The 22,540-nt window shown below is 35.0% G+C and overlaps 3 protein-coding genes and 1 long non-coding RNA gene across 4 annotated transcripts; 3 read left to right on the forward strand and 1 right to left on the reverse strand.

The window, feature by feature from the left end:
- Positions 1–4,140: 4,140 nt before the first annotated feature.
- Positions 4,141–7,069, forward strand: LOC131014793 (uncharacterized). Its single transcript, XM_057942882.1, has 2 exons — positions 4,141–4,790; positions 6,933–7,069. The coding sequence occupies exons 1-2, from the start codon at positions 4,320–4,322 to the stop codon at positions 6,936–6,938; spliced, it is 477 nt and encodes a 158-aa protein (XP_057798865.1). The 5' UTR covers positions 4,141–4,319; the 3' UTR covers positions 6,939–7,069.
- LOC131014792 (SHUGOSHIN 2-like) lies at positions 6,672–9,156 on the reverse strand. Its single transcript, XM_057942881.1, has 10 exons — positions 9,048–9,156; positions 8,498–8,658; positions 8,366–8,403; positions 8,146–8,254; positions 8,026–8,049; positions 7,855–7,923; positions 7,723–7,764; positions 7,471–7,561; positions 7,338–7,389; positions 6,672–7,193 (listed from the first exon to the last, which is right to left on the reverse strand). The coding sequence occupies exons 1-10, from the start codon at positions 9,103–9,105 to the stop codon at positions 6,887–6,889; spliced, it is 951 nt and encodes a 316-aa protein (XP_057798864.1). The 5' UTR covers positions 9,106–9,156; the 3' UTR covers positions 6,672–6,886.
- Positions 9,157–13,398: 4,242 nt separating this feature from the next.
- On the forward strand, positions 13,399–16,235 carry LOC131014794 (uncharacterized). The gene is made up of 4 exons (XR_009098320.1): positions 13,399–13,492; positions 13,585–13,624; positions 15,344–15,419; positions 16,015–16,235. It is a non-coding gene; the product is annotated as an uncharacterized LOC131014794 (long non-coding RNA).
- A 2,166-nt stretch (positions 16,236–18,401) lies between these two features.
- Positions 18,402–19,087, forward strand: LOC131019069 (uncharacterized). Its single transcript, XM_057947749.1, has 2 exons — positions 18,402–18,933; positions 19,083–19,087. Exons 1-2 carry the CDS (start codon positions 18,402–18,404, stop codon positions 19,085–19,087), a joined length of 537 nt encoding a protein of 178 aa, XP_057803732.1.
- Positions 19,088–22,540: the final 3,453 nt, after the last annotated feature.

Consider the following 22,540-nt stretch of genomic DNA (forward strand, 5'->3'; position numbering starts at 1 on the left):
TAAGCTATACATCTTTTTTTTTTTCTAACTTCTTATTTTTCTATTTTTTTTAAATTGTGAAATTTGACTAATTATAAAATATTTGATATGCATATCAAATTAAAGATCATGACAAGAGTTTTAATTTGATATATGTTATGTAAATATTGGATTTAAAATATAAAAATTATATTTATTTAAATATTAAAACTTCAGAAAATTCTCTCTCCTCTCTCCTCTTTTTTTTGAATAAATATTTTTTTCAATTATGTTTTAAATTATATTGTTTTTTTACAATATAAATTTTTAATAATATGAATTATTCTTTATTATTTTTATATTAAATTAAAATATATTTATCTTAAATTATACTCCTTCCGTCTCACTCCAATAGGCTCACTTCTCTTGGGCACGGAGATTAAGAAAACTTACTTTTTAGTAGGAAAGTGGTAGGAACGTGGTGTGGTCCACACCAATTAAGTACAATTTTTTTACCCAAAAAGGAAAATGAGCCTATTGGAGTGGAAATTCCAAAAAGGAAAATGACCATATTGGAGTGAGACGGAGGGAGTAGTATTTTTAATTATATTTAAAAAAATTATATAATAATCAAATGATAAGAAATTTTATGTATAATAAAATATAAAAATATTTTTCGAGCACGAGTGCACATGCTGGTTACATTAAAATAATAAAAAATTGTGTTAGATAGTCTAATTAACTTGTATCCATATTCAGACGAGTCTCATATCTAAGCCCAAAAAGTGAATTTGAGGCAAATCGGAAAGGTGTTAAGTTATAGAGAGTTAGTTCCTTGTATATGCAGTATTTTTTTCTGCATAAAAAGGCGAAATATTTGGGTTTGGTTCAAAAATATTTATGGATTAAAGGCTATTAATTAATTACTCAAAATTGATTATGGATTTGGGTCGAAAAAATATTTATTTATATACTGAAAAAGTATTACTAGTATTTCTTATGTTATGTGATCATTCAACCTCAAATTTTGGACTTGAACCGGAAAGTACATGCTATAGTATTAAAAAAAAAAGGTAAATTGCATGAAAATACCAGATTTTATATCAAAATTTGGTTTTTTGACAAATTTTTTAATTGTAGCAAAAAATATAACGACCTTGCAATCGGTTGCAATGTCGATTCAGAGACATTTTCCTGCTAAACTCAATTAGGGTTCACTGCTTACGTGTGAGCTTTATCCGATGTGGCAAAAATTAGTTGTATTCTTTTTGACTGAACGACGTCGTTTTTTATTGGGACCAAAACGACTTCGTTTCTTGAAATTGGATGAATTTCTAGAAGAATTCTGTTGAAGGAGAGGAGAGAACAATGGGAAGAAGAGATGGTGAGATAAGCTTGATCAAATCCCTAATCCTTATATGTATCGCAACCGATTTATTTCTTATTAAAACGACGTCGTTTTATGCAAATGGGAACGACATTGTTTCATTAGTCGGCCCGACTAACCATCTTAGCTTTTCGGAGATTCACCTTGGCATCGATTTGGGGGGGAAAATGTCTCTGAACCGACATTGCAATCGATTGCAAGGTCATTATATTTTTTGCTATAATTAAAAAATTTGTCAAAAAAATTAAATTTTGGTATAAGGTCGAGTATTTTCATGCAACTTATCCATTAAAAAATATATAATAAGTTCTCGCATAGGAGTACTATTTTTTTTTAATCACTCAAACATAATACTATAATTATAGACTTAGATTCGAATATGAAGACGGTCAAGTGGGTCTAATAACAAGTGTGGGGACTGCTAAAATTAGGGTCATATATATATATATATATATATATATATATATATATATATATATAGGGAATGGATCAATAAAGAATGCTAAATGTAGAAGGAAACAACGAAGGCTGAATAACTCAATACATTTACTGAATAAATCACGCGAGCGCATGAACGAAAAACGTACGTGTTTATTCAGTAAAATAATTATTCGTGCGGTCGCGTGATTTATTCGGTACATTTATTGACTTATTCAGAACGAAATATAGTTACTTCTTCATAGATCTCAACCCTATATATATATATATATATATATATGTGGGATATGCATGGCGGGTATGAAGAGAAAAACTTGCTTTATGCTTCTACAGTTTTACTTTTTCATTGTCGTATATATAAGTTGATTTTTACAAATCTTGAATATGCCCAATTATTTTTCTAATTCTGGAATGGCAAATTCGAGATTAGGGGTAATGATCTAAAACTAAAGTACTATAACTGTTCTTACTAAGTAGTACTATAATCCTTCTCGTCTATTCATAAATACGTACTAGCTATATCTCAATCAGATTGCAAATATAAGTCGTGCGTAAATTATATAATGATATTGGTATTTTGAATTTTTAATATATATATATATATACTAATAATTTTGTCAAAAAGAAAAAACATACTGATACTGATAATATAATGGAGTCTGAACATATTACAAATTTGAATTTAGAGAAAAAGAAAACAAAGTATTGATGTAAAGTTGGGGATAATTAGTCAAATCTAGTATATAAAATAATTTTCTTTCTTTTTTTTTTGAGAAAATTTTAGTATATAGTATACAAGTTTTGATGGATAGAATTCTTGAAAATGAAATCTGCGGGCAACAATTAATTAATGTCAATTTCCAATATAGTCGATGACAGAGATGTTAGATTTCCTGTGAACAGAGATGCTAGATATTCTCTCTCTCTCTCTCTCTCTCCTTGTTCGTGCAGCAACACGTTTTGGGCTGTTTAGATTTGAAGAATTGATGGCTCAAGATTTGACTGTGAAGGTTTTTGTCACCTTGTTTGCTGACATTTAAAATGGCTAATTACAGTTGGTGTATGTTAATCCCATGTCATAGTTTTATTATTTTATTTTGATTTTTTAATGTAGGATTTAGTTACTTAAAGTCCTGTGCCAAAATTTAAAATACTATAACCATTTGAAGCGGTATATAAAGATAGTATAAGTATAAAAGTCGTCGCTTTCGAAGAAAAAAAACGAAAGGAAAAGTATAAACGCGTTTCGTATAAAGAATCCTCTTGAAAATTACTTGATAATCGTATAGTTTATTAATGTAAATGTGTCTCCCACTATGAAGATTGATGTCATGCATGCAAAGCTATATTCGCACAAATATAAGAAATATATTACCACACTGAAAAATAGAAAATATAATACAATTGCATGCAGACGGGATTGAATCCAAAAATAAATTTAAAAATCTCTACCAAAACAAAGAATATCATGGCACTTCAATTTTACCACTTGAATTAGGTCTCATTGACTTCATGAAAATTTATTGTAATTTCACATTTTAGATTAAAAGGGAATTGTTCTAACAGATTACAACTATACTAAACCAAAAAGAATTGTAAGGTTATTAATTATAGTAGTTTATATAAATTTTGTTGATTGTGAGCCAAATCCAAATGTTGTAGTAGCTGCAATACATGCAAGTAATATTTGATAGATATCACACTCAAGGATGTTTACTTTACAAGATTATTTTTTATAGATAAATATAATAAGACTCATTTCTTGTTTATTTAGATAGATTGAAAATTTGAAATATCTCAAAATCATCTGATTATGTTTATCATTTAAGCTAATTTAGGTTGATTCTTATCTCATTGAAAGAGTGGGATTGGAGAAATCCTACCGAATCATGCCTCTTATCCATCAAGCAAACTAAATGCTCTTTCATTTACTTTGAAGGATTAGTCTTGATAGATAAACATAAATAAGACTAATATCTTGTTTACTTTGACGAATCAAAATGGATATCCGAAGGTACTTGATTATTTTTACTCCGTATTATTTAAGTTAGTTTTGTTTGATTCATATCCATTAAAATTATAGGATTGAAAAAATACTATCAATCATGCAAATTAAACACTCTCTCTGTGAATTGTGCGACGTATATAAAGAATATTGTACTATCTACTATCTAGTATCCATTAATACATGTACACCTATAAAACATACTCCCTCCATCCCAATATTCAAGTCTCATATTCCTTTTTGAGCCGTCCTAATATTCAAGTCTCATTTCCTTTTTTAGCATAAATTAAGCTACAATTAGTTCAATTAATTAACAATTCTCCCTCTCTCTCTCTCTCTCTCCACTAATTATAACAATTCTCTCTCTCCCTATCTATTGCTAACCCTAGCCTATATCGAATCTCTCACTCTCTCTCTTCGCCCTTTCTCTCTAAATCAAGCGCCGCCCTCTTCAGGTGAAAACCCTAAGGCTCGCCGTCTTCCTCCATTCTTTCAGTCCGCCGCCTTTCTCCGTTCTTCTCCTCCGCCGTGATGAACCCTTCGTATGGTTGGAAGGAATATCTGAGCGATGAAGTGATTCCCGATACCGAAGATTCTCTGTCGTTGTGGGGTGATCCACCACCGGTGTTTTTCCCTTTCTCCCTGTTGGAGACGTTGCCGGTGTCGCCCGAGGAGTGTGGTGGTGGCGCGTCAGAGAGCGAGGGCGTCCGAGAGTATGAGGTAGATGAGAGTCATTCTCCTCCGTTTCGACCTCCGATCATCCGACGCCCCGCAAGGGTGAAAACGAGAGAGAGGTTCCCTAAATCCTCTGAAATCAAGAGAGATTTCGACTTTCTCTGTCATGAAACTTGGAGAATTGACTTTCTGAGCGAGGAAAACCCTAGATGGCAGGCGAATTCGAAGGAATTGGAGGCGGAATTGGATGAACCAAACGAGTGGTGGCCCATTGCATCCAAAGCCCACCTTCGGATGCTCGCACACATGTTCCCAATTCTATTTCTGGTGAGATCTTCCCTGTTTCTCATGCTTATTTGTTTCCGGTGAGATCTTCCCTGTTTCTTGGTGTTCTGTTTTTTGGTTCCCCTGATTAATTGTGTAATTAGTGTTGTATTAAATAAAGCACTAATTCTGTGGTCCCTACTACTTTTACATCTAATTTAACTCTACTTAATACTCGTGCCCAAAAATAAGGAGACTTGAATATTGGGACGGATGGAGTAGTATAAAAGATGCATTTTTGGCTTCATTATTCACGAGTGTCGCATGCATTTGTAATTAGCCCTTCGACTCAACTCAAAGGTATGGAGGAATTAGTTCTAAGATCTTTTCAAAAGCACTGAGCAATGAATTCCTCTTGTTAGGGACGACACTAGAATTTTCAAGATGAGAGGATGAAATTATATTTTTTGTTAAAAAATAAATTTGAGCAGGTAAAATTAAAATTTTATATATAAAAATTGAAAAAGTATAAAATACGACTTAAATATAATAATTATAAAAATATTGGGACGAATGCCAAGTCGAGCCCGGGGCTTGGCTTTGTCTCTGGCTTTTTCACTTGTGATCCTAACGTCGTTTTCATTAGTATTTCACCTCAAAAACTTAAAATTTGTTCGAGATCTTTAAAACTAACTTATACTCCGGGGTCATATACTCCCATTTGATTTTACTTGTATATTGTTTTGAATTGTCCCATTTAATTAGGTTTGAATAGGTTAAAATACTCACCTTGATCATTTGTATGTGAAAAATATCAACTAAAAAAATATGTAGAAAATACTCAAATATAAGTGAAGTGAGAAATACACCCTTGGACCTCTCAAAAAAAGAAATACACCCTTGGATTGGATGTTGATTATTTTGTATGAATTTTTGAAAGTTCTTACATTTTTCTTAAATAAAGGTACTTGTATAAGAAAAGCTACCAATTATTAGTCAGAATCTTAGACAGTTGCTGAAAAACAGAAATCAGTTCATGTACTCCCTCCGTCCCAAACGAAATATCTCATTTCTTTTCGGCACGGAGATTAAGAAATGTGTATAAAGTAGATAAAGTGGGTTGATGGAAATTATTTAAATATTAAGTATAGATAGAAAGTGTATTGCCAAAAAAGGAAACAAGACATTTCGTTTGGGACAGCCCAAAAAGGAAAACATGACATTTCGTTTGGGACGGAGGGAGTATATGTGAAGTTTAAACTTTAATCGAAACCTAGATTTATATATATATAATATATATATATATATATATCTATATATATATATATATATATATATATATATATAGGGGAAGGCTAAAATAAGAACGCTTCTTAAAATATAAATTAAGAACCATTTTCAACCCTTAAATCATCAAGATCTACGGTTGATTCATCATCTTGTTGGATAAATTCATGGTCCTGAGTTCGAATCCCAAAGGTAGCAAAAAATTATTTTTCGCAATTCATACCTTTATACAGTTTATTCATGCGTGTTATACATAAAATTCATGCATTTTTGCTGGTTTATTGAATAACCGCCCCCTATATATATATATATATATATATATATATATATATATATATATATATAAATTGTACGATTCCCTCTAAAATTTTATATTACAATCAATTAGCCGTTGTAATACTAGCCGGCCAACGTTTTCAACTAGTCACAAACATAAATACGAACCCAAACAAATCACATTAGCTCATTTGTCATAAATTTTTGGAGAGGAGCAAATTTTCATCAATTGTATGATAGGTGGAGTAAAATTAGGCCAAGCCGAGCCAAAAATGGGGCCAGCATTGTGTCAAGTCATTTTGACAGCTCTTACTCCTAGACATGACTAATTAGGGGTAAAATCCACAAAACCTACAAATCATCATCACAACGCAGGCATGCTAACCGGGCACAATCAAGAGAAGATGAATATGAATTTTGTGCCCAGCTATCACAAGTGAAAGAATTAGGCTATATGTTGGCATTATACAGAAACATGGTGTAAGCAGTGAACTTAATTATGTATACAAGATGAAATGCACACTTTCGTAGTCAATATCAACTTGCTATATATCTTATATTTGAAGGTAAGTATCAATGTGCAATGTTGCTATATATCACTCAGGCCTGCGCAGTTTGACGCTTAGCGGTAACTCCATGTAGGACTGAACCTTCTGCTTTGCTGCCCGTGATGGCCTCGAGAGAGAAGATCTTCCAAGCTGCTGAGACTGAAGCCTAGACCCTGAACCATCTCTGCTGCCTTCGTTTTTCACTAATGCAGTCTCAGAAGTTGAGCCTTGTTCTCGGACAGAGTTATCAGGCGACTGAGATACAGAAACTATGGTCTCCTTTGTCTCAAAGAAATCCTCACCACGTTTTACTTCTGCAGCATTGAACCTAGCAGATTGCCTTGGCTTAAAGGGCCTGTAGTAACAATACTCAAAGGAGTAAGTGAAAGAATGAGGGTACTACAATAAGAAAACAAAAAGGAAAAAGAAAAAAGAAAAAAAGAAAAGATAAGGAAAGATTTGTTGTGTCTCTGTGTGTTCCAAGAAGGCAGGGAAAAACCTCTTATTTTCAGTCTTGTCCTCACACTCAGCTTGTTTAGAGGGACATACACCTATCATGAACGAACGAGAAACACTTCAGAGAAAGAAGGTCATTGGGATTTAACCAGGTGTTTCTGGAACAATTTTCTCACCATTTGGTTGTACATTCTTTTTGGTTTCATGAGGCTTCTCATCATCTATATCTTCCTTTGAGGACTTCATATCCTTTTGAGACTTGATCAACTTCACATATAGCAGATTAGAGCAGCCAAGTTGCGGGTCAAAAACTTGAATGGAAATAAATTTTACATGGCTTATCATAAAAACTCGTTAATGTATATGCGAAAAGTATAACGAAGTATCCCAATATATATTAAGTACATTAATAGAAGCGCACTGTGTACCTCAGCACCAGCATCTCCAAATGCTGTTGTCGTTTCCCTTCCCTGTGTAACAAATGGACATTTAAGTTAAATACAAGATAATAAGATAATTTGCTATTATCAGTAACAGGCTTCTCTTGATCACCAACAGACCTCAAGATTCATTTTTCTTGCTTTGAGAAGACCAGTTTTGCACTGAAGTTCATGCTGTAACATTTTCAACTGAAAAAAAGAGAACAGATAAAATGTGGGCTTCAGAATAAAATACAAAACACCAATCATACAGACTAAATATAAACGCCCATCAAGTATTCATGCACATACCCGATCTTTACCTGAATTTAGTTCCTGAAATCCAGTGTAGAAATAAATATCAACAAAATACAACAGAAGAACTTCAGAGAAATCAAAGAGCTACTACATATATAGATGTCATATAAACACCACAAGAATTTGAGCATTTGCTATTGCCAGCTGTTGGTTCTGTTCGTGCATTTGGAGCAGATTCACTCTCAATCTGTCAAGCTCAATTCCACTGTGTTGAATGATTTCGCTATCACAATAATGTCAAGGAAATCACAAAAAATAACCTAATTAAAAGCTAATTTATCTGAAGCAATGAGTATCTCCAATATAACAACAGAATTGAATCCAAAATGGATACTTCTTCTGCGCCAACATCTTCACCAGAGCCATATTTTCCTTTAAAAAAAAACGGAATGAAAACTAGAATAAGACGAGGACAATCAATGAAAAACAATCACGATCACCATACGACCTGCAAACAGCGTGTTACCTTCTGGAGCTGGTTAATGTACTCTTTAGTAGTCGTCTCAATAGATTGAGATTTCTCTTGAATTAACAACAGCCTTCGATTTTGTGGCTGGTTACTGATGTCTGCAAGCTTCCTCCTAACAACATTGTGAGGGTGCAGCCCTGCTGCGTTCTTTGATTTATCTGGAAACGTGTTTGAATATCGCAATTAATTACAATTAATAAAAAAAAAACCTCCTATTAAAATATAAAAAAAAAAAACTCAAAAAACACCTACATCGAATACAAAATTTCATCTGTTATACGCACAAAACCACAAAAATGATCGCAATTCACGAGGAAAAAAAAATGTAAAGCAGACTGCATTTTTAGAAGCCAAGCAGACACGATTCGCGATTATTTGCTATCAACAAGGTAAACCTAACCGATCCAATGAGATAAATCTACACAAAAGAAGTTTTTGGATCCGTACAAATAGAAATCCAACTTAGCGTATTGGCATTCAACGTAGTACACACTACACACACAAAATCCTTAGGAAACCGAAAAGTAACGTTGATTTCAATTATCACCTTCGCTTATTGAAGCATTCTGCGCATCGAGAATGTGAAAACCTTGCGTCTTCGGCATCACTGCTCAACCAGCACCACCCTCTCTCTCACACGGAAATATTTATCAATAAATCTATGCAGCGACATTGTGGGCACCCACACACTAATATAATAAGGATAATATTGAGTTATTTAATTTATTTTTTAAAATAAAAATAAGATTTAGTTATTTTATTATATTCTCTACATTGTACTTATTTTTTAAAATTTTTTTTGCATTTTTTATTTATTTTTTAATAAAAATAAAAAAATTATCAAAAAATTGCAAAAAAATTACTATAATGTAGAGAATATGATAAAATAACTAAATCTTATTTTTATTTTAAAAAATAAATTAAATAAATTAAATTATTTTCTACTTAAGTAAATTATGGGTAGCCACAATGTGGCTGTTTAGCATTATCAATATCAAGTGAGAGAGGGAAAATAGTTAGAAGAGAGCTCCTAGGCAAATTCGGATCCTCCTTAACGGGCTTTAAAATTTAATAACTGTAGGCCCATTAACGAGATGGGCCAAGGCCTACTAAAAGTCTACCCCCAATTTTAGGGATGGGTCGAGGCCTACCAAAAGTCCAATTGTTCCTTTACTGCTCTAAATGACCCAACTTACTCGTGAATTCTCATTTTAATAAAAGGTGGCCTAAGCATGTTTTTGTACAGTTTGTTAGCTAAATAAATCAAAGTTTGAGTTTGATATCACTCCAATCATTAGCTCGTAAGAAATTTCATTAAGTGAAATAGTTTTAAAATATAAAATGGAGTATTAATTTTGTATAGCTTATTTTATATATTAAGTATATAATTAGCTCTATTTATTATAATAAAATTGTGAATTCAAGTAAAAAAACTTTTATTTTAGAATAAGTAATATATCCTTTTAAAATTATGATTAATAAAGATTTTAATTTTAGAAAAATGAGTAAATTCGTGACCCTCAAAATGTTCTATGAATAAATTTTAAATTTGAATTATTAAAAATAAATCAAACTTGAATCTACACTAGTACTATACATATAGATCAAGTTGAGCTCACGCTCACCCCTACCCTCTATAGTTTTCTTCTCTACCCAATTCAACTTTTTATTTCTACCGAATACACATTCGTAAGGAATGATCAAATTTCTTCACAAGATTTCAATGTATAAAGGTGATTTCCGTATGTGACTTCGTTTTCCATCACTTCCTAGTTTAAATAAGTTGAAATTTTATATTCGGGTAGAAAAATGAATGGGGTGATAAATATTGATGTTCTTTCTTATGATGTTATTAGTTGGTAAAATAAATCCACATTGTCTTATCAAATCATTAATAATCCTCATCGTAATTAGTGGTCCTACAAGTAAAAGGGACGAGCTTTCTTGATTTGCTCATCCTCTCTCAAGTCATTTTCACCACAAAAAGTGGGGGAAAATGCATCTCCAAATGCAAAAGGCTATTTACAATAAGATTAGATCATGATACTATTTCTTGAAATTCTTGGTTCAATTAAACAGCTCTATGCACACTCTGTTATCCCTTGTTTTATGAACAAGTAGAGTGATTTTTATGTTTTTTTTGGAGGGTAACTACTACTCCCTTCGTCACATCTATCTTGAGATAATTTTTTTTAAGTGTCTCATTTATTTTGAGACATTTATCAAAAAAAATTCTCTTTATTCACTTTATCATTTTTTCACCGACCACACATTTACACCTAACATAAAATACTAATTTTTTAACCTAAAATTTTGTCGCAAGATAGTGAAGAGGAATAACAAATAGAGGGAAATCTAATTGACAACAGTTTAATCTATCTATTATTAAATAGAATACATATTGAAGAGCTCTCCTTCATTCTCTATCCTATGTGGCACTCCCACAAGTGAGTATTTTGATCATTCTCAATTCTATATTATATGGCATTTTTACATCTTTTCTTCATCCATCCCACATTGAAATTATCTTAAACTTCATCAATTCATAATCTACATAAAAGGCTCAATCTTCATGTAGACATTAGGCCATCTATTTTTTTCACATTGATATTATATTTAATCATTGGAGAATATAGATAAAGAAATACTTATAATATGTATTTCAAATAAATAGTTTTCCACATATTTTTGTAACTTCAATAAATTTTCACATTAAATTTATAATAAACTTCATAATTCAAAATCTAAAAAATCGAAATTAAATTTCAATATTTGTAAACCTAAATAAAAGTATAGATGTTTCCGAAATAAATAGGTTCTTAAACTGAACTTGGTTAAAGTAAATAAAATGATCGTTAGATATATTTTAAATAAATAAATAATTTAATTTAATTTGATCATATTAAATAAATAAGTTCTTCAATTTAATTTGATCGTGTATATAATTTGAAATAATCCTCGTTTTCACATTAAACTCATAACCTAAATAAAAAGCTTAATTTTCATTCATATTTTAGCTTTTCATCATTCTCACATTAATATTCTATTGAATTTAATCACTATTTATTTGAAATACATATCATAAGTATTTCTTTATCAATATTTTTCCATAATTAAATTTTATAGAATATCAATGTGCGAAAGATATATGGGCTAATGTATTAATGGAGATTGACCATTTTAATTTTATAGAATATCAATGTGCGAAAGATAGATGGGCTAATGTATTAATGGAGATTGACCATTTTATTAAGGTTATGATTGATGAAGTTTAGTATAAATTCAATGTGGGATAGATGAAAACAAATGTATAAATGTCATATGGTGTAGAATTGGGAGTGAAACTAATTTATATTTGTTTCACTCATTGACCCACATTGAATTTATACTAAACTGCATCAATTCATAACCTAAATAAAAGGTTCAATCTCCATGAATATATTAGCTTATCTATCTTTTCCATATTGATATTCTATAAAATTTAATTATGGGAAAACCTTGATAAAGAAATACTTATGATATGTATTTCAAATAAATAATATTCCATATTTTTTTTATAGTTGCAATAGTTTTTCATATTAGATTTATACTAAACTTCATAATTCGAGTCTAAGAAAATTATAATTAGATTTCAATATTTGGAAACCTAAATAAAAGTTTAGATATTCTCAAAATAAATAGGTTATTCAAATGAATTTGTCGTATAAAAAAATAATACTTAAATGTATTTTAAATAAATAAATCTATTATTAAATAGAATACATATTGAAGAGCTCTCCTTCATTCTCTATCCTATGTGGCACTCCCACAAGTGAGTATTTTGATCATTCTCAATTCTATATTATATGGCATTTTTACATCTTTTCTTCATCCATCCCACATTGAAATTATCTTAAACTTCATCAATTCATAATCTACATAAAAGGCTCAATCTTCATGTAGACATTAGGCCATCTATTTTTTTCACATTGATATTATATTTAATCATTGGAGAATATAGATAAAGAAATACTTATAATATGTATTTCAAATAAATAGTTTTCCACATATTTTTGTAACTTCAATAGATTTTCACATTAAATTTATAATAAACTTCATAATTCAAAATCTAAAAAATCGAAATTAAATTTCAATATTTGTAAACCTAAATAAAAGTATAGATGTTTCCGAAATAAATAGGTTCTTAAACTGAACTTGGTTAAAGTAAATAAAATTATCGTTAGATATATTTTAAATAAATAAATAATTTAATTTAATTTGATCATATTAAATAAATAAGTTCTTCAATTTAATTTCATCATGTATATAATTTGAAATAATCCTCATTTTCACATTAAACTCATAACCTGAATAAAAAGCTTAATTTTCATTCATATTTTAGCTTTTCATCATTCTCACATTAATATTCTATTGAACTTAATCACTATTTATTTGAAATACATATCATAAGTGTAATACCCCGTTCCTTTTTGCTAAGTTTAGAATAATTTTTTTTTTAAACTTAGATATTAAGTTGATTCACGCCGGATATAAAGAAAAAGAATTTATTTTTAATTCCAACAAAAATGATTTACAAAAATATTTGTAAATTTAGTTATTGAATTTATATGCATTTCATATTTATTTAATTTAGCATTCAAGTATTCTTCACGAAATATTTATTTAGCAAACCCTGAAGTATTTATTACAGTCCCGATATATTATTTATGTTCCTAATAGCCACCCTATATCATGATTATTTTTAGCATACATGTAATTATGCAGATTATTAAATAATCTCCTATCTAATCAATTTCTTTTGCATTAGCCGTCCACTTTCAATTTCTTCCACTTTCTTTTGCTTTAGTTTTCCACTACACCTAACAAATCAGCCAAATCTTAACAAATCCCACTTCAATTCCCACCATTTCAGACTTGTCTGCAAAGCCATTTCCTCTTGGCAATTCCCACCATTTCAGACTCTCTCTTTGGCGTACAGAATCCAGCACACAAGTAAGATTTCTAAATCAGTTTCTTTACATTCTTCCCTATGAATAAGAGCCTTCATTTAAATGGTATTCATATCTATGAACCTTCTTTTCCAGCAAACAAACAGGATCAACACTCACTGAAATTTCTCACAAGGTAGCCATTTGATTTCTTTTACCTCTACTCATAAATCGAACTTCAAGCTGCAAGCTTGTTCAAAGCTATATACAATTTGATATATACTCAGCAACGCATTTCAAGCATTTCATTAAAATGACATTCATACATCAAAGCATGATTTACAAAAGAAGAAAGAAAAGTTTGAGCTTTGTTTACATCTGTTGATTTTGGGCTGGAAGGTCGACGGCGGTGGCTCGGCGCCACTGTCGGTCTGGCTGGAAAGATAGAAGGTCGGGGGCTGTGAGGCGGCTCATCGCCGTTGCTCCGGCGAGGGTTTGAGAAGAGAGTCAGGGGAGGCCGAGCCTAGGGCTCCGGCGGGCGGCTTCTGCTGCTGCTTATCGGAAGAAGTCCGAGAGGGAAGCCAGGCGCTGCGGCTCTGCCGTTGCTGCCTAGCTACGGTGAAGAGTGGGGAAGGAGAGGACGACGGCGGCGGTGGCTTGATGCTCCTGCTGCCCGTCGATCCAGAGAGAGTCGGAGTCGGCGGCGGTAGTGGCTTCTCGCTGCTATCGCCGGAGTTCCAGAGGGAGGATCGGAGTTTGAGAGGGAGGAGCGGTGGCGGCTGGGGCTGCTATCGCCGGAGGTAGAACCGCGGGGGTTGAGCTTTCAGAGGGAGGCTAGAGCTCGGCGGCCTTGGCTGCTGTCTCTTGGCCACTGTCAGAGAGAGAGAGAGCTGGTGGCGGCAGCTCGTCGCTGCTGCTCCTCCGGCGAGCTCCACGGTGGGCGGCTGTTACCAGCCGAAGAGAGAGGGGCCGAGGAAGGCGGCTGGTCTTTTCGGTTGATGCGGCTGCCGGTCGACGGCTGCCTCGCCGGAAGGATGCGCGGTGGCGGGACTGATGGCTGAGAGAGAAGGGAGCGAGAGATGAGGGAAGAGGGAGCCGAGAGAGGGAGAAGAGAGTGAGATGTGATAGTATGTGTGTGTGTGTGCGGCTGGGGAGGAAGAAAAAGGGTGGTGGGGGTGTTGGGCTTTAGGTTTGGGTTAGGGGTTGGGCTTTAAATTTGGGCCGGGTTTTTAATTAGTGTTGGGCTGAAAATTTTGTTAGAATTTGGGCCGAGTTGGGCCGTTTTTTTTTCATTTTTTTTTTATTTATTTTTTTCAGTTGGGCTTGAGTCTTTGGGCCAAGTCAGTAATGGGCTCAGTTTATTTAATTTAGTTATGGGACGATTTTATGAGTACTTGGGCCGAGATTTTTAATTAAATGGGCTGAGTTATTTCTTAATTTTGGGCCGATTTTCTTTTATTAAGTTGGGCCTTTGATTATTTTAAATCATGGGCTGCCCAAGTATTTATTTAATTGGATTTGTGCATATTTTATTTAAAGGAGCTACACTATTATAATTAATTAGACTTATTAAGTTTAATTAATTATTTTCAAAGAGTAAATTTTTATAATAATATTAAATTATTATTATAAGCATATTTTAAGTAATTACTTATTATATGCTAAGCATGACATGAAATTGCATTATATTTTGCAAAAAGAGTATTTATGATTTAATTGGTTTTATTTATAATTCCAATTATTAAAGAAAGATGAGTAAGAATATTGTTGGTGTTCTTAACTCAAGAGAAATGTTTTCAATTATTTATTCATTAAATTTTGAAAACCCGGCTAAGTGAATCATAGAATATTAAGCACTTCACCATGACTTAAGATTAGAATTCAAGGAGACCTATTAAGAATAGATTTCTTGTAGGCTTTGAGCATCAGGAGGATTAGCACTGCTATTCCGATTCAGAGATAAGGTTAAACGACAGGCTTTGCCTAGACAGGTGGGCTTATTTTTCAAATGTATGATTTAGCTATTGAGCCTAAATATTCGTGTAATATAAACTGTTTATCCAATAAAATATTTTTGTGCACTCTACCATGTTTAATGCTCGTACAGTTAATCAATTGAGGTTCTCTTATGACCTAACACGTTGTTTGAGAATTGTGTACACTTGTTAGATGACTCGGTGGGTTGATCTCCATCGGGCACTAACCAGAGGCGTTATAAGGGTGCTCGACTGGATGTGTTCCGGAGCATAGTTATGATAGACCTGTCTGGATTAATTTCCGAGGTTTATTTTACTTGACTGGGTTACGCCCTCAGTTCAAGTCAGCGGGAGACAGAGATCCGTCGGTGGCTAGAGGTCCGGGATCATAGCGAGTAACAGAATGGAGTGTGCAAACGCGCGCAAAATAATTAAGTATATATATATATGAAAATGTTTTAACATGCATAGAAGTTATTTCTCTTTAAAACCTTCTATGTCATGTCAGTAAGATTGGATAAACTGTTCTTCAGATTATGAAATGCTTTAAAAGTTGCAGCCCACTAAGTACATTAGTACTTAGCCCAAAATTACTTTCAAATGTTTTCAGGTTAATGGCTGGTGATGACGGGGCAGAGCTGAGGCTAGGGTTCAACTCCGTATTTTGTCTTCCGCTATTGCACTAGCTTTTATTTGTCTTTTGTTTCTCCAACTTAAGACTTTTATGTTAAATTCTGAATTATGTTTTTATCGAGCTTAAACTCTCAACTTCTAGCTCTATGTTATTTAACGTTGGTTATCGGAAGCATGAAACCGAACTTGTGATCCTAAGGCTTGAATGTTGTTGATTGATTAGTATCATTTGATTTCTATCTTTCTTCATTCAAAGGGCATTGCCCAACATTTTTATTCTATTATCTGAATTTCACAAGGTTCTTCCCTTGTTCATTTATATGATTTTAGTCGTACCCCAGTTATAGTTTATTCCTTCAAGAATTGGGGTGTGACAGAATGGTATCAGAGCATGAGTTTTCTTTCATGTTTCTGATAACCATAAGTTTTTAAATGTCGAGTCTAGAATAGTACCTCTAGACTTCTAAGAAAGTTGTTGAACCTCAGCTCGCCGTCACACTGCCGCAGGAAAAAGGTACGATTTAAAAGTTTCAAAGTTATTAAATGTTTTAGAGTTTTCAAGAAGTGCGCGCTTCAGTAAATGATGCTATGTGAATTGCTTAACGCTTTCCATATGCTATAAGTTATGAATTGCTAATTGCTTTCATATTGTTATTTTGAGTCTCCGACTCATATAACCAGCTAAGTATCGTGTTTGGGACAACCCGAGCCCTTAACGATAAGATAAGTCAGTATCGTGTTTTGGACAACCCGAGCCCTTAACGATAAAATGAAGTAAAGTCGTGTTTAGGACTATCGAGCTTTTCACGAATACTAGATGTATGATCGAGTTAGATTCTTTGAATCTTTCCGGCAATACAAAAGTTTCATGTGACATTAAATGTCCACATGTTTCAGGTTTCAAAGAGAATGAACGAATAAGAAAGTTATGTTATTGTTTTAGGTTCACTGCCTATACGATCAGAATAATAAGAACTCTTACAACTGTTTGAGTACCACCCAAGAATGTCTTGGGAATGTTAGTCGTGATAGCCCCGCTTGATCGATTTAAGTAAGGACTGGTAAGATAGAAACGTTTAACATAGATATGTTATAACGTAGAAGCAATGAGATAAGATTAAGGATTCACTTGAGTATTCCACCCAGATAGATCAGTTTCCCCATAGAGTTAGCCTTACATAGGGTTACACTATAGAAGTAATATACCTTAAGTATATCTATGTATGTATATATGTATGCATGCATGCAGAATAAGTCTCACTTTTGTGTTATTTTCGTTCGTAAATCAGAATGGAAGACGCACCAAGAAGACGCGGTAGGGGACGAGGACGTGGTCGTGGTCGTGGACGCGGCAGGGGATTCATCCCTGAAGAGCCAATCCAACAAGTAGCACCAAATCGTACTGCTGAAGAGAAGTTTCGCAAGGAAAAACCTCCAACATTTGACGGGCTGGGCGATCCAACAGACGCCGAAAAGTGGATTAGGGCCATAGAGCGTATCTTTAACTACATCCGTTGCGAGGACGAAGACAAAGTAACTTGTGCAACCTACCAACTGGTGGATGAAGCCGACTTCTGGTGGGAATCTGTGAGGCGCACAATGACTGAGGAACAGTGGGAAAATTTCACTTGGGAAGATTTCAAGACTGAATTATACGAGAAGTACATACCGGGATGCTATAGACAAAAGAAGCAGAATGAGTTCTGGAATCTGAAGCAGAGGGCTGGGACAGTTACTGAGTACGATAGAGCCTTCAATCAGCTATCAAGATATGCTCCGACGCTGGTGGACACTGATGAGAAACGTGCAGAAAAATTTAGGAATGGACTGCGCCATGAGATATCAATCTCCCTAGCAAGCCAGGGAGGTCTCACCTACGCACAAACTTTGAGCAGGGCTCTCACCATTGAGTCATTGCTACCAAAGGAAAAAGGGAAAGCTCTGGGACAGTCTGGATTCGTACCACCTCAAGATGGTGGTAAAGGAAAAAGAAAGTGGAACGAGGGAACTGGAGGAAACCCCGGGAATGGAAATGGAAAGAAGCCGTGGGCTGCTAACCAAAATCAGAATCAACGTCAGAATCAACAGCCGCAAGCAATGGGACGACCACTCTGCCCAAAGTGTCAGCGACCTCATTCAGGGGAATGCCTGAAAGGAATGAATATATGCTATAGATGTGGGGAAACTGGGCACTATGCTTCAGTATGTCCGAAGAAGAACGGAGGAGCACCTCAACAGCAAAACCCCAAAAATCAACAGCGACAAAATCAGGGCCCTGGAGGACAACGGGGACAGCCACAGAATGCTAGGGCCTATGCCCTTAACCAAAATCAAGCAGCAGGAAACCAAGGAAACTTGGCAGGTATGATTAATGCTTTCGACGTGCCGATTATAGCTTTGTTTGATACTGGAGCGTCCCACTCTTTCATTTCACATGCTGCTTGTAAGAGATTAGAACTGGCTCCACAATTGGCTGAGATAACTTTAGAAGTTAACACCCCTGGTAATGGAATATTGACTGCTAAGGACATTATCTCGAACTTAGAGCTGAACATAGGTGCTGAAACATTTAAGGCAGATTTGTATGTCATCACTATGATAGAGTTTGACATAATCCTAGGGATGGACTGGCTTACTCAAGTCGGTGCCACGATACTGTGTAGCGAGAGAAAGATCTCTTTCCAATCCGCTGGAAAGGAGAAGGCAAGTTTTCATGGCATAAGAATGGGAGGAAGAGTACCAGTGATTTCGGCGATGAAGGCCACAAAGATAATGAGAACGGGAGAATGTCAGGCTTTTCTGGTCAGTTTGACAGGAGAACATGAAGTAAAGAAAACGATCGAAGAAGTTCCAGTGGTGCGAGAATTCAAAGATGTTTTTCCCGAAGAATTGCCCGGTATGCCACCGAACAGACAACTAGAATTCACGATTGATCTAGAACCCGGGGCAGCACCAGTGTCAAAGGCACCATACAGAATGGCCCCGCCAGAGTTACAAGAATTGAAAGTGCAACTACAAGAACTGTTGGATCTAGGTTTCATACAGCCTAGCGTGTCACCGTGGGGAGCACCAGTCTTATTCGTCAAGAAGAAAGATGGTTCACTAAGGATGTGTATCGATTATAGAGAATTAAACAAGCTCACGATAAAGAATAGATATCCTCTTCCAAGGATAGACGACTTGTTTGATCAGTTGAAAGGAGCCGGTGTGTTTTCCAAGATTGATCTAAGATCTGGTTACCATCAACTCAAGATGAAAAGAGAAGACATTCCAAAGACAGCATTTCGAACGCGTTACGGACATTACGAGTTCACAGTGATGCCCTTTGGATTAACGAATGCCCCAGCCGTTTTCATGGATTTGATGAACCGAGTGTTCCATCAATATCTCGATAGTTTTGTCTTAGTGTTTATTGACGACATTCTCATCTACTCTAAGACTGAAGAACAACACGAGGAGCACTTGCGCATCGTACTCGAAACCCTGCGTAATGAGAAATTGTTTGCTAAATTCAGCAAATGCGAGTTTTGGTTGAGAGAAGTAATGTTTCTCGGTCACATCGTGTCGACTGAAGGAATCAAAGTAGACCCCGCCAAGGTCGAAGCAGTCAAGGAATGGAAGGCACCATCAAATGTCAATGAGATCAGGAGTTTCCTCGGTCTAGCAGGATACTACAGAAGATTCATCGAAGGATTCTCGAAATTGGCTAGGCCAATGACTCAGCTTTTGAAAAAGGGGACTAAATACGTTTGGTCTGAAGCGTGCGAACAAAGTTTTAAGGAGCTTAAGACTAGGCTGACTACTGCACCAGTGTTAGCAATACCAGAAGAGAATGAAGAATTCGTGGTGTATATTGATGCCTCGAAACTAGGATTGGGTTGCGTGTTGATGCAAAATCAGAAAGTGATAGCATACGCGTCTCGTCAATTGAAGCCCCATGAGCTGAAGTACCCGACTCATGATTTAGAACTAGCAGCCGTCGTGCACGCGCTGAAGATTTGGAGACACTATCTCTATGGAGTTAAGTGTGAGATCTTTACAGATCATAAGAGTTTGAAATACTTCTTCGAGCAAAAGGATTTGAACATGAGACAACGAAGATGGCTCGAATTAGTAAAGGATTACGATTGCACCATCAGTTATCATCCAGGAAAAGCGAATGTAGTAGCTGACGCCCTAAGTCGAAAGACGAAGGCTAAGCTAGGGTATTTCATCACCCAGCAGAAGGAACTGATTCGTGAATTCGCCTCACTCAGTTTGGAAATTGTTCATCCTCCAGACACAGTATCGGGTTGTGTTGCTGCATTGATAGCTAAACCTGATTTGAGGGAAAGAATTGTGCAAGCACAAAGAGAAGATTGGTTCTTGGAGAAGATGCGTCTAGCTGCAAGAACGAATGAAACGAAAGGATTCACTGAAGCAAAGGATAATGCACTTATGGTTGGTGAAAGATTGTGTGTGCCACACAAAGAAGAATTAAAGAACGAGATTATGATCGAGGCTCATGATACTCCTTACACTGCACATCCAGGCAGCACAAAGATGTATCAGGATTTGAAGAAAATTTTCTGGTTGAAAGGAATGAAAAGAGATGTAGCGTTGTTTGTAGAGCGATGTCTCGCTTGTCAACAAGTGAAGGCCGTGCATCAGAGGCCGTATGGAATGCTGCAACCACTACCTATCCCTGAGTGGAAGTGGGAGCACATTAACATGGACTTCGTAGTGAGCCTACCGAGGTCGGCACGTGGAAACACTGCTATTTGGGTCATAGTGGACCGATTATCAAAGTCAGCGCACTTTCTGCCAATTCAAATGACTTTTGGATTGGAGAAACTTGCAAAGTTATATGTCAAAGAGATAGTACGCCTCCACGGTGTACCTGTATCTATCACATCAGATCGTGACACCAGATTCACATCGCGTTTCTGGAAAAGTTTACAAGAAGCAATGGGCACTCAGCTGAATTTCAGCACAGCATACCACCCTCAGACTGACGGGCAGTCAGAAAGAACGATTCAGATTCTAGAAGATATGCTGCGAACGATTGTCGCAGACAAAGGTGGAAGTTGGGAGGATTTGTTACCTCTTGTAGAATTTGCTTATAACAACAGTTATCAAGCAACAATTGGAATGGCTCCATATGAGGCTTTGTATGGCCGAAAATGTCGATCACCACTTTACTGGGATGAAGTGGGCGAGAGAAAGTTGTTAGGTCCTGAACTGGTCCAACAGATGGTTGAGAAGGTCGACCACATCAAGCAAAGAATCAAAGAAGCTCAAGATAGACAAAAGTCTTACGCCGATAAACGCCGATCGGAATTAGAATTCAATGTTGGGGATCGAGTTTTCCTCAAAGTTTCTCCCTCAAAGGGAGTTATACGTTTCGGAAAGAGGGGCAAGTTACGACCCCGTTTTATAGGACCTTTTGAAATCCTAGATAAGATAGGCCCTGTAGCCTATAGGTTGGCATTGCCACCCAGTATTGGAGACGTACACAATGTGTTTCATGTCTCTCAGTTAAGAAAGTATGTGTTTGATCCAAAACATGTGATTAAGCATGATGAAGTGGTCCTAGCCCAGGACTTAAGTTATGAAGAGAAACCAGTCCAGATACTTGATCGCAAGGTTCAAGTTTTACGTAACAAGAACATCGTTCTTGTTAAAGTGAAGTGGAACCATCACGGGATGGAAGAGGCCACATGGGAACTTGAAGATTCAATGAAAGTCAAGTATCCCCAGCTAGATTACTAAGGTATGTAATTTCGGGGACGAAATTTTTTTTAAGGAGGGAGGGATGTAATACCCCGTTCCTTTTTGCTAAGTTTAGAATAATTTTTTTTTTAAACTTAGATATTAAGTTGATTCACGCCGGATATAAAGAAAAAGAATTTATTTTTAATTCCAACAAAAATGATTTACAAAAATATTTGTAAATTTAGTTATTGAATTTATATGCATTTCATATTTATTTAATTTAGCATTCAAGTATTCTTCACGAAATATTTATTTAGCAAACCCTGAAGTATTTATTACAGTCCCGATATATTATTTATGTTCCTAATAGCCACCCTATATCATGATTATTTTTAGCATACATGTAATTATGCAGATTATTAAATAATCTCCTATCTAATCAATTTCTTTTGCATTAGCCGTCCACTTTCAATTTCTTCCACTTTCTTTTGCTTTAGTTTTCCACTACACCTAACAAATCAGCCAAATCTTAACAAATCCCACTTCAATTCCCACCATTTCAGACTTGTCTGCAAAGCCATTTCCTCTTGGCAATTCCCACCATTTCAGACTCTCTCTTTGGCGTACAGAATCCAGCACACAAGTAAGATTTCTAAATCAGTTTCTTTACATTCTTCCCTATGAATAAGAGCCTTCATTTAAATGGTATTCATATCTATGAACCTTCTTTTCCAGCAAACAAACAGGATCAACACTCACTGAAATTTCTCACAAGGTAGCCATTTGATTTCTTTTACCTCTACTCATAA

Source organism: Salvia miltiorrhiza, chromosome 3 (genome assembly GCF_028751815.1).
Source record: "Salvia miltiorrhiza cultivar Shanhuang (shh) chromosome 3, IMPLAD_Smil_shh, whole genome shotgun sequence".
Lineage (NCBI taxonomy): Eukaryota > Viridiplantae > Streptophyta > Magnoliopsida > Lamiales > Lamiaceae > Salvia > Salvia miltiorrhiza.

Excerpts from the sequence above, each read along its gene's own strand:
- LOC131014793 (XM_057942882.1), top strand. The coding sequence starts at position 4,320 with ATGAACCCTTCGTATGGTTGGAAGGAATATCTGAGCGATGAAGTGATT.
- LOC131014792 (XM_057942881.1), bottom strand. The coding sequence starts at position 9,105 with ATGCCGAAGACGCAAGGTTTTCACATTCTCGATGCGCAGAATGCTTCA. Across the intron at positions 8,404-8,497 it reads ACATTAACCAGCTCCAGAAG|GAAAATATGGCTCTGGTGAA; the intron begins GTAACACGCTGT and ends TTTTTTTTAAAG. Across the intron at positions 8,255-8,365 it reads AAGATGTTGGCGCAGAAGAA|CGAAATCATTCAACACAGTG; the intron begins GTATCCATTTTG and ends TTATTGTGATAG.
- LOC131019069 (XM_057947749.1), top strand. The coding sequence starts at position 18,402 with ATGATTAATGCTTTCGACGTGCCGATTATAGCTTTGTTTGATACTGGA.